General features: G+C 35.2%; 1 protein-coding gene across 2 annotated transcripts in view; it reads right to left on the minus strand.

The window, feature by feature from the left end:
* Window positions 1–15298, minus strand: part of LOC106876642 (protein phosphatase 1 regulatory subunit 37) — a 67482-nt gene extending 52184 nt beyond the window's left edge. The window contains exon 1 of one of the 2 annotated variants that reach the window (XM_014925256.2): window positions 14146–15298. In XM_014925256.2, the coding sequence (XP_014780742.1) occupies window positions 14146–14557 (412 nt within the window). In that variant the 5' untranslated portion in view covers window positions 14558–15298. The remainder of the gene's footprint in view (window positions 1–14145) is intronic. The other variant, XM_014925255.2, reaches the window with a different exon arrangement.
* Between the last annotated feature and the right edge of the window lie 2198 nt (window positions 15299–17496).

The following is a 17496-nucleotide window of genomic DNA, read 5'->3' on the forward strand; positions in this document are numbered from 1 at the left end:
GGATAGGAGGAAAAGGAGGAGGAAGAGGAAGAGGAGGAGGAGGGAGAGGAAGAGGAGGAGGAGGAGGAGGGAGAGGAAGAGGAGGAGGGAGAGGAAGAGGAGGGAGAGGAAGAGGAGGAGGAGGAAGAGGGAGAGGAGGAGGAATAACAACAACAATAACAAAACACTGATACAAATTCAGTGAAATCTAAGTTGTAGAATTTGGACCAAGAAGCACAAAAGGAAATATATTGATGTTTCTTTCAAACTCAAACATTACTTATCATTTATTGAAAACATGTCCAAAAGGATTGACTGGATTTTGAGGAGCAAAAATATGGCAAAGAAAAATGTAATGATAAATAAGTAATGCAAACAAACGATAATAGAACAGGGGAAACAAATATCACAGACTGATCTGGGAGTGACAGGATCTAAATAAAGCAATGGAAAAGGGATGTCAAAAAAGAATTCAAAGAAAATTTCAGTGTTTTACTATTTCCTTCATCTTTTATCTTTTACTTGCTTCAGTCATTAGAGTATGGCCATGCTGGGGCACTGCCTTGAAGAATTTTAGTCAAATGAGTCAATCCTAGTACTTACATATTTTTTAAAACTTGGTACTTATTCTATCAGTCTCTTTTGCTGAACTGCTAAGTTACAGGGACTTAAACACACCAGTACCAGTTGTCAAGTGGTGGTGGTGGACACAAACACAGACACAAAGACACACACACACATACATGATGGGCTTCTTTCAGTTAGTCAGCCTAAGGTTATATCAGAAGACATTTGCCTAGTGGGATTGAACCTGGAACCATGTGCTGACCATGCCAGCACCTATGAAAACAACTACATCCATCTTCTGTGCCTGTTATTCCTTGAGGTGGTCATGGAGGTAGAGTTCTTAGGCACTTCCTTTATAGGGTCGTATCAGAAGCAACTGTCATTAGACTTTTTGGCTGGATTTCCAAGTGTAACCAACTGAGACTATGGATATTATTATCTATACACCTCATTCTTGGTCTACTCCTAGGTCTCCTACTGGTTGGCTCAGTTTGAAGAATCTGTCTTACGACATTCTAATCACATCTGTAATACTGGTGTTGTGACATCTCAGTATGGAGAAACAGTGGCTTGACTTGGGTAATAATTACATTTCTCAATGATTCATAGCTCTTTTACATTTTTAGAATACTGTATAAAACTATGATGACCAGCATGGATACACATTCCCAATTAATTTCAAATGGATTTAAGGGATTCCTGTCTCAGACTTACCACTTCTCTCAGTTCTTCCCACCCAGAATGCTATCTCTCTACATTTCCTTTCTGTCTTATATCTTTCTGGCAGTCAATTAATCCCGTTGACTTACACCCATCTTGGAAGACCTGCGAAGATGTAAACACAACTCACTTCCTCCAGACCAAACCAATAATTTATTTAAGTTTCTAAAAGAATCAAATATTTTTCATTTTCCTTGAAAAGCAATTTAATACTGTATGCTCTTCTAATAATACATTTCAAATTATGCATAATTTTTTTTATTAAGTGAGGACAAAATGGGAAGAATTTTTTCAAATGTAAAATAATTTTAGGTTTCAAAAAGTAAAAACAAAAATGTTTAAAATAATTTGCTCTTCCTGTTTTGCATAACTTCATTGTCTTCTAATGATTGTAAACAAGAATAGAAATCCCTTTTCAAACAAAATGTTAATTCCATTAGCAGCATAAGGCCAAATAAGGTGCTGATGACAGAAGCATCCAAGTAGATGGTTCTGTTAGAATTCTCTGTTCCCTGGGAGGACTGCATTGAGAAGGTTAATGAGGGCAAGAGGAGGAATTATTTTAAGCTAATGTAGTTATGCCAAAGTAGTGGGTGGCAAGCAAACTGCAAGCCCATTGAGATGGGATGCAGTGGGCTTGTAGGTCAGTCCCTCTGCAGAGCTTACAGCATGCTTGGAAGCTGTGTAGGTAGCAGAGATTGCTTCAAATGGCTGTGGATCAAGAAGGGCAAGTCCTATAAGGAGCAGTGCTACCTGGATACAAGCTGGGGGTTTGATCAACCCTGGTTGGGTCACCTGGGTAAGGATGTCTCATGTTGAAAGATCTAAAACACCTAATGACCCCAAAGAAACATCACTGATGACGTGTCCAGGTGCATCATAGGATGATGTAGGGAAAAACTTCCCAAATAATCTCTAGTCACAAAGACTGAACATAGTTACCAAAACTTTTCAGGTTATTAAAAAAAAATACAGGGTAAAATCCATGTTACATTAACATAATCGGGATTAATTATTGTATATTAAATGTAATCCAAAATTAATAAAATAAGAAACAAGAATTATTTTCTCAGATCAAGCACAAACCATGTTTCTTTTATCAAAAGACTTGGATAATCAATCCTTTTTCACAAATTTCATTTCATTTGTAACTCCTTTCAAAGTGGTTTAAGATATTCATACTGGAAGGAAGTAATCCTAAACTTGTTTAAGTCATTCATCTAAGAAGAAACTGACCCAGAATTGCTCAGTTGATTTTCATTTTAAAAAGCCAAATGTATCTTTGAATTATGCTATCATGTTTTTTTCCCCACACAACTTCCATATTCATGACTTTCTATTTCCATTTTAACCAAGTAGTCCATTCAACAACTAGTTTGAAAATTGAATTTACAATTATTTGATTTTGATGCGTAAACTGTAATTAAAAATGCTAGTTTGCAATAGCTCTATATCAGTGGCTTGAGCTTTCCCAAGGATATTGAAAGGTCTTTGTAGACCACTGCTCTATATCATAGTGGCATATTTTACAACTCCATTTAGTGAAAAGACTCAAAGAATTTTCAACTAGTATTTATTTCTTTCCTTAATAATATTTTGCTATCAACAGAAAACAGAAAGACTGTTAGGTCAGGTATCCATCTATTTCCAAATATACAATATATGAGACATGAAATGTTGCGTAGTGTTGGTATGTATGAGTGTGAGCATTCAAGTTAGGTAAGCAGGATTATCAATGTCCTTAATGGGTAAAAACTTATTGAAATTTTCGAGAGTTGTAAAGCTGTTAAAAATATAAAATATGTAATTTATATATGTGTGTGTGTGTGTGTATATATATATATATATATATATATATATAAACATATATTTTCATTAAGGATAAAAAAATTTAACTACATAGATTAATTGTTATTGTTCCTCCTATTCTCTGAAATTTGTATATTTCTACACTCCTGAAATGAGTTATTAGGACAGTTTCAAGACTATTAAACTAATCAGTGTATGTGTGTATGAGAGAGAGAGAGAAGAGACAGGCAGACAGGGGAGAATGCAAATGACTCTAGTTATCCTGTAGATTGAAACATGTACAACATTTCCAAGACTACACTGGAAAGGATTCCTTCCTACCTGCATCAGGCTCATAGGAGGTTTTGAACTTAATAGTTCCATCTAACAATATAGTTATTTTGGTTATCTATCTATTAATTTATGTATAATTTATTCTTTTACAAGCATTTTTGCGAACAATTGCCTCATCAAACATTTTAATTAGAAAGCAAATAAATCCAACAAGTTAACCAACCAACTGTTCAGCTTTTTGTGGGGTACAATTAGCAGGAGTTATTTATGTAGTTATTTGTATTTTGTTATTTGTAACGATTCAAACTGCAGATTCTGGAAGATCTTTTTAGTTGCCGATGGCTGAATCAAGAAAATTCAATTCAACGTGCTGGCATTGGTCTGTGTAGGCTAAGATAGTTGTTTAGCATTATCCATCATATTGTGGTAACCTAGCTCTGAATTCTGATGGGCTGAAGTCTGTATGAATTTTGCATAGTAATGAAATAACAGCAAGCTCTTTAGCAATTTTAGCTTCTCAATCTGCAATGATCCTGAGAAATTTCTTTTGCAGTGAACTGGATTGGATGAAGGTATCTTGTGCATCCTTCATCTAGGATAACTACACATACTCCATGATATTTACCAATACTGGCTTTTCCATCTGTTTTCAGTTTGATTGCATCTGTGAAAGATGGCAGAGACAGGTTCTGATTATATCATCTGCATGTCTCCTGTATCCAAAATTCCACAATTGTCATTCACAAAATGGAAGTCAAAGTTTGATGGGCTTCTTTTCTTTGACAAATCCGTGCATGGATAGGATGCTGAATACACTTTTGCCAAAGGACAAGAAGCCGAGCAGACACAATGCCAAATGGACATAAAAATGAAAAGACACAATGATAAAAAAAAAAAACATTCCTACCTAAATAGTTTAACAACCAATTCACTATTTGGCAATTTTATTATATATTTTAATTTTTGTATGTCATTTCAGCATCTTGTCCATTCGGCTTAATGTCTGTTCAACTTTATGCCTGTTTGGCATTGTGTCTGCTCAGTTTCTTGACTTCTTGACTTGGCATAAGTGCATTCAGCATCCCATCTGTATGCCAACAAACCACTTCATTTTAGTGGTTCAACTTGACACAGTTCAGTTAACCAATCAAGTTTTCATTCTGACAAGGTCTTTATCCAGTTTGGATATTACAAGATGATTCTCAATTATATTAGTGAAAAGGGCATGGAGTCATCAGCATGCAGGTGCATGTTTTCAAATGCACCGACTAGATCACCTGTGAAAACAGTGAACAGATGTTGACCAATTTATTGAATCAAATGAGATTGACATACTGATGATGATGATGGGTCAGAAATCTAACAAAAGAGTAACTTTCACGGATTTTCTATGGGGATAAAACAGTTTCCTAAATATCCTTTTGAATTTCAGCTTGGCAAAATCTTTAATGTTCATGGTTATGTGACACACACACACATTTTAACTTATGTTCAGGCATTTACTCTTGGAGAAGATAGATCTACTAATGGTATGTCAGCTCTTGTACACAATAGGAAGCTGTACTTAATGCACTAATCAATGGTATCTATCTACAACTAGATGGACTAGGCCAGTGAGAATTAAGTATCTTGGCCACAAAAATAATGCATATAATAGATATGAACCATTCATCTTTCAGTTGATAATTTAATTTTTCAGTGCATCCATCTCTGGTTCTCAGGAGAAAGCTGTGATTGATAAAATATGGAAAGGAAGTTTGTCAAAAGAGATAATGTAATGTACTTTTTCAGCTGGTTTAAATCATCATGATGAGGCTTCTGGGAGCATCTTCTCATTTTATATGAATTTAAGTCACAGTTTCTGAGTCCTTTATCTTTGTTTAGTGTATTATATTTTTTGATAATGAACTGAAAATAAAATGGACATTTTGGAAACAATCTTTACTAGTTCTGTCATGGTCCCCATTTTTTTTGTCTGTTTTTCCATGCTTGCATGGGTTGGACAAATCCTCTTCAACAACATCCTTGCTATTTGTTGCACTCTTTATCTATTGCTGCAAAAAAGAATAACTTTTTTGTCAACAGAGGTAATAACTCCTTGAACATTTTCCCCTTTGTTCTTATTCTGGCTACTACATTGTCAAAGCACTTTCATCCATTACTGATTAGGTTACTTAGGTAACAGAAGCTATTGGCTACTTCTATGGCATCTTCCATGTATAGGAAGGAATTCAATTTGACTGCTAACTTCTCCGGTGTATCTACCACACATACAAAGTCTTTTTTCTTTGTCAGGTTACTGCGATCCCACTACATCTCTTGTGAACCATTAGATTATGTTGAATACAGTGTATGGTGTTCCAAAGTGCTCCTTTCCTACATATTGAAAACAGTTGTTTCCCTAATGGTAGAAAGGTCCTGTCTTCTTTCCTTCTTTACTTACTAAAACTTTAATCTTTGCTCAGTATATTTCAAAGTTTTCCAGTTCTAGATTTTGCTTTATACATCTGGAATTCCTTCTTTAAACCATTCACAGATCACAGATTCAGTTAAGTCATCAGCATAATGGAGTTCCCACAGACAGCATGTTTTAAACTCCTCTGTTATGGCCTGGAGATCTATGATAAATAGAAGGGAGCTGAAAAGAAACCTTGGTGAACACCTAATTGCACACTAAATTCCACTCTGAACACATTGCCAACTTTTGCTTAGCTAACAGCATTTCAGGCCATGGCTTGCAGACTCTCACAAACCACTATCCGTCTATACCTAGTTTTCTTAAAGACTGACTACAAAGTGCGGTATCCAGTTAAGTGCCTTCTCCAGATTAACAAATGCCATGTAAAATGCCTAAAAACTTTCCTAGCAATTGTCACCCTAAGAATGCATCAGTGGTACTCTGACCTGGCACAAATCTGAGCTACATCTCAACTAAGCAAATTTCTTAGATAAGCTGATCTGTTACATCAAAATCCTTGTTACTTTCATAACTTGGTCCATCAGTTTCATACCTCTGTAATTTCTACAAATAATAAAAGACAACTAAGATCAACTGTACACAAATAACACTTAATATTCTCTTAACTTTTGTTTATTAATGTTTATCTCTTTTATATTATCTGTATCCAACTGCTGAGTTCTATCAAGACAATTTCCAATGTATCTACCAAATTACTGCCTATGGCAAGCAAGAAATTCTGTTCGTCACTGTTTTGGTAGGCAATTCTAAAAACAATTGATTATGCTTTTCTACTCAGGGTATTCGGCAACTTTAGCCTATATTTTATAAACAAACCTGGATAATGTTCTCATTGTGGTAGAGTTTCTGTGCTTTTGCATCAATTACTTCAGTTTGGTCTGGAAGAGTCATAAATTGCTATGACTCATCCCTTTCCCTGTCTGTAACAGTTTGTTTTCTTTGCCTACATCTCTCTCTCTCTCATTAACAACTGCTGTCTGTTTTAGTTGTTGATAATGATATTAAACATCTATTTAACACCAAAACAAGACCAAAAACATACCAAACTAATGCTACACAGGGTCTAGTACAAAAGAAAATTTATAAGTCAATTAGACTCAAAATATTCCAAGTATGGCAATCAAGGATATTGCTTCTTCTTTGTGGATTTGAATGGTAGATATAAACCATAAAAGAATTTTCTTTTTGCAAACATTTTTTAATGATGCTAATTATACCAGTTGCAATTACAATATACCAAATGCCATCACAATAAATGAGTACTAAATATATTTGTTAATTATCTGTGCATTCGAGCTTATATATGTGTGTCTCAATTTATCAAGATCTATGTGTGTGCATGTGTCTAATTATGTATTTATACATGTAGAGTGGGTGTATACATGTGTATATTTGTATGCATATATATTTACATATATCAGTTGTCACTTATGTCTCTCTCTCTCTCTCTCTCTCAATATATATATATATATATATATATATTATCATCATTTAACATTTGTTGTCCATGTTGGTATGGGCTGGAGGGTTTAACCAGGGCTGGTAAACTAAAGGGCTGCACCAGACTAAAGTCTAATTTGAGATGGCTTCTATGGCTGGATGCCCTTCCTAAAGCCAACTACTCCAAGAGTATAATGGTTGCTTTTATGCGCCACCAGCATGGGTGTCAGTTGCCTGACACCAGTATCTGTTACGACTATGAATTTAGTTGGCTTAATGGGTTTTCTACTCAAGCATGGCATATTGCCAACGGTCTCAGTCATTTGTTATTACCTCTGTGAGGCCCAACGCTTGAAAGGTGCTTTTAACATGTCGCTGGTACAGATGCTAGTTATATGACACCAACATCAACCACATGTTTGCATAAATATAAACAAATATATACATGTGTGTATATATATATATATATTTATACCTACTCTTTTACTTGCTTCAGTCACTTGACTGTGGCCATGCTGGAGCAGCGCCTTTTAGTCAAATAAACTGACCCCAGGACTTATTCTTTGTAAGCCTAGTACTTATTCTATTGGTCTCTTTTGCTGAACTGCTAAGTTACAGGGACGTAAATACACCAACACTGGTTGTCAAGCAATGGTGGGAGGTATTAACACAGACACATAAATACATACATATATATATATATATATATATATATATATATATATATATATATATATATATATACACAATGGACTTCTTTCAGCTTCCGTCTACCAAATGCGCTCACAAGGCTTTGGTTGGCCCAAGGCTATAGTAGAAGATGCCTACCCAGGGTGCCACACTGTGGGACTGAACCCAGAACCATGTGGTTGGGAAGCAAGCTTCTTACGACACAGCCACTCATATATGTTTGTATATAACTCTTTTTAAATATTTAAATACATGTGTTTGAGCAATTCTAACTTCAAATCTACCTAACTGCATTATATGCTTTGATGTATTCAATTATATGTATTTTATTATTTTCTGCAATAAAGAAGCACTTCATTACAGTACCCCCATGTGGTACCTTTACTGTCTTTGCATTTAAACTCACACTACACACACACCAAATGCAGAAATACCTTTGACTCTTTCAAACAAAGGCTACTGGTCCTGACTATACCCTTCCTTTACACTTAGATATAGTACCCAAGAATTGCTTTAATACTCATCAAACTCTTTAATTTTTTATTCACTATGCTTTAGAGAAGTTCAATGACTGCAATGTTACTGCACTAGACATCAGCAAAGCCCTTGACTCAGTCCAGCATGTAAATCTCCAATCAAAATTTCCTGCCAACAGACTTACACCCATCTCTCATCTCTTGGTAGCTTCCAATCAAATTCCAGTATTGTAGCATATGTTGACAATGCTCTTTCTGTCCCATTATCAATCAATACTATTGCTTCTCACAGTCTGGATTTGTCTTCCACTCTCTTCCAATATATCAATGACATGACCCTTCATTCTTCCCTAACCAGGTGTCAACCACATGCAACCTTCATGCAACATGCCAAACTTAAAGTGATTCCATAAATGAAGATTTTGAGGACATTCCCAGCAAGATCATGCCAAATATGACATTTTTAACCCTTTAGCATTCAAATTACTCTGTCATATGTAATGTTTATTTATCCACATTGTTTTGAATTTATCATACATTATCTTTAGCCTAGAGATTTGAGTGAATGTGAGTGTTTACTTTTAGAATGACAGTGTAGGGCAGGTGTGAGAGACCTGATCTCATTAGTTTGAACATAAAGTTGATAGAATATTTGGGCTTGATATAGTTGGTTTGAATACTAAAGAGTTAATAGCAAAAAAAAAACAAAAAAAACTCAAGAACTACTTCTAACGAAAACACCACTGCATCACAGCCCCTCTAGACATGGACCATGGCCACCCAAGAGAACTGCTTTGAAGGGTTTTAGTCAAAGAAATTGACCCCAGTACTAATATTTTTTTTTTTTTTTTGAAATTTGGTACTTATTCTATTACTCTGCTTTGCTAAACTGTTAAGTTATGGGGACATAAACAAACACAAAGACACACACACACACACACACACATATAGATAGACACACAATAGGTTTCTTTCACTTACTGCTTACCAAATCCACTCAGAAGGCTTTAGTCAGCCTGGGGATATAGTAGAAGACACTTGTACAAGGTGCCATGCAGTGAGACTGAATCTGAACCCATGTGCTTGGGAAACAAACTTCTTACTACCTACACAGCCATGCATTTGTATTTTTTATACATTCTATTTACATATAAATAATGTGTGTGTGTGTGTGTATGCATATATATATATATATACATACACACACACATATATTAATCATTAATAAATTAATTATGCATTAAACAGGATTCATTCTTCACTATAACAGTTCAAGGAATATTTTTTTGCAACATATTGAAGCTATCACTGTATTGTGACAGTTATAAACAAATGTGTTTTTTTCATCTCTATTCATGGCCAGAAACAATGGATCTGGCAGATTTCAAATTTCTTTCAATTCTCATGAGAAATAGAATATCATTCAATCTACTCACAGTGAGAAATATATCTCATAGCTATACATTTAGTCACAAAATGTAGTGACTTCAGCTGAAGTGACAAGTTTGATTTGAATAAATAGCAACTTAAAGAAATTGTTGGTAGTTTATTTAAATTAATTAATCATACGCTAAACGGAGTATATTTTCTGCTTTTATCTGTAATGAGATTTGAGGTAAACCTTTTCAACAACACACTGGAACCATTGCTGTATTATAAACAAATATTGTGTTCTTATTATTGATGAAGGAAGTAGGACTCTTTAAATGGTAGTGTCAGAATCATCAGAATTCTAAAACATAATTGTTGAATTTAGGAGCCATAAATCTCCTTCATGTTTAGTGTCTGTCTCTGCATAGTTCTACTATACACAACTCATGTCCTTATTTAATTTATGACCTTCAACAATCAACAATACAGTTGATTTTTTTCTACTTCAACTCTACTAGTGAAAATAACAGAAACAAAATATCTGAGCTGCTTTTAGGGACTGGTACTTAGCTCTGGTTTCATAGAATAGAACAGACAAGAGATAGATCTCCATCCTTAATAAGATACCAGTAGACTGCAGCCAACATAAGTCAGATGACTCGGTACTTATTTCTGGCAAGTAGGTTAACTGGGACAATATAGAATAACAAGTTGTATATACTAAGAAACATGACTGCAGCAGATTTGTTCACAACCTATGGGTTGATAGTTCAACATCTCATCCTTTGAGCCATCTTGCTTCTACTAATAGCTCATAAATTTGAGCTCACTTCCACAGCAGGTGCTCCATTATATACTTAAGTACTTCCTTTAAATATACATGTACCAGTTATCTTCCTATCAGAAATAAGTAACAGATTATCAATGAACGTTACCTACAAAAGACTAGCATCCAGTTCAGAGGGAGTTTATCTCTCATCCACTTAAAATGACAAAAAAAGCTAAGTCCCAAACTTAGAGCTTAACTAGCATTCTACATTCTCTCTCTCCTAAAAATTCACTAGTGGAGCATCATATATTAAATACTTACATTGACAAAAGGTTACAAATTTGCAAGGAAGGAGTATACTTGATTGAATAGTGTTCTTGTTATCAATCAGAGAGGTGACACAAACTTGATCTTAGCAGCATTTTAACTGATAGCTGAGAAATCAGGTGAGAGCAATGCCATTGAAGAAGCTTGCTTCCCAACCACATAGTTCCGGGTTCAGTCCCACTGCATGGCACCTTGGATAAGTGTCTTCTACTATAGCCTCAGGCCAACCAAAGCCTTGTGTGTGGATTTGGTTGACAGAAACTGAAAGAAGCCCGTTGTGTATATGTGTGTGTGTGTGTGTATTTGTGTGTCTGTGTTTGTCTCCCCACCATCGCTTGATGACTGATGTTGGTGTGTTTACGTCCCCCATAACTAAGCAGTTCGGCAAAAGAAACAGATAGAATAAGTACTAGGCTTACAAAGAATAAGTGCTGGGATTGATTTGTTTGACTAAAAGGCAGTGCTCCAGCTTGGCCAAAGTCAGATGACTGAAACAAGTAAAAGAGAGAACATGACATCAATAAAGCATTTAAACTGAATCTCCAAGTAACACTGCCTGCATTGTAGGTTTCATCTCTCCTAATCACTTGGGTTAGAAGCTTCCAATTACACATCATGATAGCATGTACTGACAAGGTTTTCTCTTATTCCCACTTTATCAGCTCCAGTATACCACAAGGTTGGTTTATGTTTCTCACTCTACTTTTCTTCAATATATGAGGGACCTACTTGCTAATAAGATTAAATAATTTTTATTTCTATGTGGATTATACAGTTCCTCCTTAACCTGCTGCACTTTGGTCTAATCCACATAAAACCTAGACATTGCATATCAAAACTGCACTACCTCAAAGAACTGAGACATCAAAAACATCTAACAGGGATCAAGTCTCTTTCAACACTACAAAGATACGGTTACTGATCATACCAGACAGTATGATCTTGTACCTCAAAAACCTTTGAAGTGTCTACAAAGCTAGAACACTACACACAGACAAAGACTAAGTCGCATCTCCAAAGTAGCTTTTGTCATTAAAGCAAAAAATACTTCAGTAATGCTAAGTTGCTAACCCTACAAAGCTCAAGTAAGTCAGAGGATATCTGGGATGCTACTGCTGCTGCACACGAACAACTGAGACAGCATCCAAAAGAAGGCCAACAGACTGATTGGCAATGACTCACTCATCATCACACTACATTTTCCGGCCAAAAAGATGCACTCTCTTCTCTCTGTCTCTTCCATCACTACTGCAATGATTTTCATTCCTTTGAATAAGCTAGCAACAAAACGTTTCCACCCAGGCTCGTTTATCTATCTTCGTCTCATCCCCTCCACCGAGTTTTACCCATCTTGCTTCATCTTGTCACCTCTAGTGTATCTCACCTCAGCACTCACCCACAATACTAAATCCTTCTTCCTCAGGGCGTCAATCCTATGATATTCCCTCCTTGTCAACGTTTCGCCAACATACATCAACTTACTGATGTTTAATCTGATTATATAAATTGTATCGATCAGATTAAGTCATGCGCAGGGTATGAGTATTACTCCTTTTTTCCTGATTAAACCATAAAAAATCTGAATGTAATGGAATGGACTTAAATAATGTTAAACACTTATTTCGGAGTTCTACCATTTATTCCCTTTCTCCACACTCATCATATAAATAATGTATTTAAAGAGTTGTATGTAGTTCCTAACAAAAGTGCATCATTATATTTTGTTTTGTTTTTGTAGTAACAACAAAAACACAGAATGATGAAAAACTTAAAAAATCAACTCAAGACTATTTGATGAGAGCGACGACTTTATACTACTAGAATAACATTGACTTTTGAGAAAGAAAAATAAATGTCTCTTAAGCTTCAAGGACCTTTGAAAAGTAGAGTGTGACTTCAGTTTCATGGCGGGAAGCAAATGAAAGATAATTCTCACACCTGATCGGACACCAGTCTATCCCAGGTAACATTCTCAGATGATATTGTAACTAAACAGCTAGATAAACAGTCAGCTTAAATAAAAGTCCCTTGGCTGGAAACGCTAAGAAACGTTTGCTTTGGATTTAAACAAACAAATTAAGGATTCGGCCTAATCACTACGCTTTTCAAACGGCTTTATTTATTTTGCGAACATACTTCAATCGACGTTTCTTTTGTAATCTAAGGGTAATCGTCGTAGCAGTAAATATAAGTTACGGTTATTTAAAACGGGATCATCGAAACTACATGCTCATAAAATGTATATCCAAGTTAATTATGGTTTACTTCCTTTGTTTGTTGTATGAACTTTTACAGCAAATCTCCCGATTATGAAGATACATACGAAGTATGGAGTGTTCCAACATCTGTCATCGGGCAGATGTGTGTGTGTGTAGCTATCGTCGTACTCATGTGTCTGAAGCCTCAACAACTGAAACATGCACAAACCTAGCGAAAACTACCATCATGAAACTAAAAGTAGTCACAGAATAAATGAATAAATATACTATTCTAATTTGATTTGCCAGTACATCTATCATATATATATATTTATATATATATATGACCATCCCCAAATACAACAATATATATATATATATATATATATATATGTAACGGACCCTTCTGCCGAAGACTAAAAACAGAATCTCAAACACAGAAAATAAGGTGATAGGAATTCCTCCCTAATGTAAGTAAAAAGGTTTAAAGAGTGGCGAAAAACATCCCATGTATATAAAATAACGAAACAGCCACAAATAAAGGAACATGTCAAAATGACCCCTACAGACAGGAATGACAATAAGGGATAAAATAATTTAATGCAATGAATACAGATCAAATTGTGTTTCAAATAGGCTTAAATTAGAAGATCTTGACCCGGTGAACTAGAAAAATAATGAGGGCGGGTGAATTTTCAAATTAATTTTCTTACACGGGAAAGTATCTAACCCATATGCTATTATATATATTTTTAATTTTTAATTGAATCTGCTCTTGAAAATAATTAGGAAGGTAATTCTAATTACATACGATGAAAATTGAGAGTTGGGACAAGACAGTTATCACAATCCGCTTGTTGGATGAGTCTCATTAATATGCAGATTATATCATACTTATTAGTTTATAATGCATTTTAAGTGTACTTTTCTAAAATGTCCTCATTTTAATAACAATCACAAAACTGACTTCGATTTCTCTTTCCAAATTAGAATATAATCATTATCATCATCATCATTAATAACGATAATAATTAAAACAATACTTACCATTCTTCCAGGGGTTGTAAGGTTCTAAAAATCCTATTACAAGGCTTTGATCATCTGGAAAGGTAACACTGCGTTTTCCATTTCGATACTCCGAATTCCGGACCGATTTCTTGCAAGAACTTCTGATATCTGGGTTGTTGTTTTGATGGATCTCATCGATGTTATTGTTGTTTAGTATAGTATTGTTATTATTTGGTGGAATAGAAGTGTTGTCCGCGGCATTACTGGGCTCATCAGACGTGACTTGCAATACTTCCTTAATATTTGTTAATTCCGAATCGTTCTGTTGTTGTAATGTATCGTTAATCATCATCGTCGTTAAATTACTGTTCTCCGAAGTCTCTGGTTCAATTACAGATACTGTAGTTAAAGTAGAATCTGCATTTGTTGTCGAGATGGATTCTTCTTCCATATCCAGAGTTGATATATCCTATGTAAACATGTACATATACACTCAGAGCAAACGAAGAGAGAACATAGCGAAAACACAAACAACACACCTCGCTGCGCTGAATGTTAAGTGGGAGGTGCAAAATCTCTTTTACACCTGTTTGACAAGGCTTAAATATTTTTTCAGTTCATTATAGGTGAATCTGATCCGCATTTAGCTTTAATATACAAATTTTAATGTAATTTCTTGTCTTATTTACTTTGCTATCGTTATAGTTAGGATATATATGCGTGTATATAATCCTTGACAAATTTTCTTGTATATTTACTAACACCTAAATATACCGATATCGCGAAGTAAAATTGTGAATGAGGCTTCTACATGGAGATAATTCAATAACAGGAAGTGGATCTGGGACAGTTGTTTAATTGCATGCTTTTTATTCCCTTTCTAAACATTATTAAACAAAAAATTAAAACGTTACCTCGTAAAATTCTGAACTGGAAAAAAGGAAATATTTTCAATCAAATAATCTAGATTCTTAACATTTCATCATCTATCATCGGATTTAATTATTGATTAAAAAAAAATATGCTAAAATGCAATAATATTTAAGGCTTACTATAATGTTCAATAGTTTAAATTAAAATAATGTATTTGAAATATACAAAAACATATTGATAATTTAAATTATATGAATTTTGTCCGAATCTACTCAAAGTAAACTCTTATGACATCAGGTGTCCGCCATGTCTACCTCACTGCGCCTGCGTGCAAACAATTGCATTCGATTAGTAAGGAAGACGACATTATTAAACAAGGATTAGTTACGTCAGTTATGTTTAGTATAAAACTTTGAGAAAAAGGAATAATATATATAGATATTGATACTGTTGTTTGGCCCAGATCAGCCTTTATCTTTTATTTCGAAACAATGTATGCTAGACAACATTATTCATTGTGCCTTGTTTTTAAGTCAGGAGGGGGAGATTTGGCTGCTATTTGTAATAGGCCGAGTGATTACGTAGAAGCTCCCTCGTTTGGTCGTCACTTAACTATATTTTTGGTATTGGAGAGCTTTCGGGAGACACACACACATATGTGTGTATAATACTACTCGTGGCTATTTCTAGATGAGAGAGAACTCTATACAAACGTCGAGTGCATATTTTAATTGAGAAATTGAAAGTACAATTCCTTACACTGACATACGTTTCACTCACGTTCATAAGTACACAAAAATGAAAAGAGCTCTCAAATACATACATTAACGTTTATTTATTAGAAACAGCCAGTGATTCACAGAATTTTATATTTGTATATGCTGGATATATTGTATATAAAGGTGTGAAAGATGGCAGGTGTGTAACCTGTGAGGGTTAAAGATAGTCATGTGATCAGGTTTGTTGCATGTCGCAGAACTTACGATGTTGTGCTACTGTGTTGCCGAGGGAGGTAATTCAGCACAAGCTAATCGCCGTCAGGGGGAATTACTCCGCGAAGTTGGCTAGAACTGGTCGAAGTCGATTTTCAAGTATTGTGATATTCAGGTGTCTGACACTATTTCGAATGGATCCTCCACTAGTGTAACAGTTGGACAATTGTTCTGATCTCCGTTTAAGAGCTGTCATGTACTGCTTCATGATCTAGAACCGATTAAGCAAATTCCTCAGTTCAAGTATAGTGTATTACCATTTTAACATTGTGGTCTTTTATACTTCTATATCTAAGTCCTTTTTCCTGAAGGCATTGGATTTCCAAAGCGAATTCACTACAATTACTAATCTAGATGTCAGAATCATAATGATCGCTAAAAAATCATTGCTGTACCATGACGATTCCCACCAAATTAAAAAGAAAAGTGCTCTTTTGTTTAACGCCTCCTTTGGCACTTGGATAAGGGTTGAAGTGGCGGATTTTGTGAGACTTTATGCCTGACACTCACTGAAAATGCATCTCTTCCCATAGCTCTGGCTTCTACTAAACTGTTGGTTTAGCAATGTTATATAATATGAATAGCCATACCGTGGATAGATTTATGCTGTTTAGTTTTAAAGATGACTATCAGCACTCAATAATAGCAAATTTCTTAGACTTTAAGAAAAGCAAACACTGAAGTTACATAAAGCTGAATGGGGAGAACCATTTAACATCCATAGATATAAATAGTAACACAAACCATACATATAAATCTTGTAGTATGAATAAATAGGAAAGTCTCTGATCTATCCTAAGGGATATCATCAACAGGAAAACTTCCTATTGTAATGGTGGGCTAGCTAAGAACAGCATTGGTGAAAAACTACTTAATATGAATAGGACCCCAACCATTACACAACAGAGTAGAACCAAAAAATGTAAAGTGATCTCGTTCAATCTACCACACAGTGTAAAAGTTTGCACGAATGTTACCAAGAATTTCTTAACTCCAATAAAGATTATATTTCCTAACCAGGCAAAATAACACGAGCAGTGTTAAGGTAAATAAATACAGCTGCAAACACTCCCTCCACACACTTAGCCATCACATCATCAGTTAACTTTTAACTCTTGAAATTAATTTCCTCCCAAAATGAGTCATATACTAAGCATGCATGACACCTTTGGTCATGTGTGAAAGGAACTATAAGGGTGTAATTACGAACATGTTTACAAGCTGCTTCTCTCAGTCCTTCTGTGTGACACCCTGGGCAAGTGTCTTCTATTATAGCCTCGAGCTGACTAAAGCTTTGTGAGTGGATTTGGTTGACAGAAACTGAAAGAAGCCTGTTGTGTGTATTGGAGACGTGTAGATTTGTGCTACATCCAAGAAGTAAGGTGGAGAGGAGGTTCTGCTAGGTTCCGCACAGGCAAAGAACATAGGTATAAGATTTTCTGGGTAGGAAACACTACGAGGTCGGGGGCATGGGTATACTTCTTGCGGAGAAATGGCTTGATAAGGTAATCGAGGTAGTCAGAGT

This window comes from Octopus bimaculoides, chromosome 3 (assembly GCF_001194135.2).
Source record: "Octopus bimaculoides isolate UCB-OBI-ISO-001 chromosome 3, ASM119413v2, whole genome shotgun sequence".
NCBI lineage: Eukaryota > Metazoa > Mollusca > Cephalopoda > Octopoda > Octopodidae > Octopus > Octopus bimaculoides.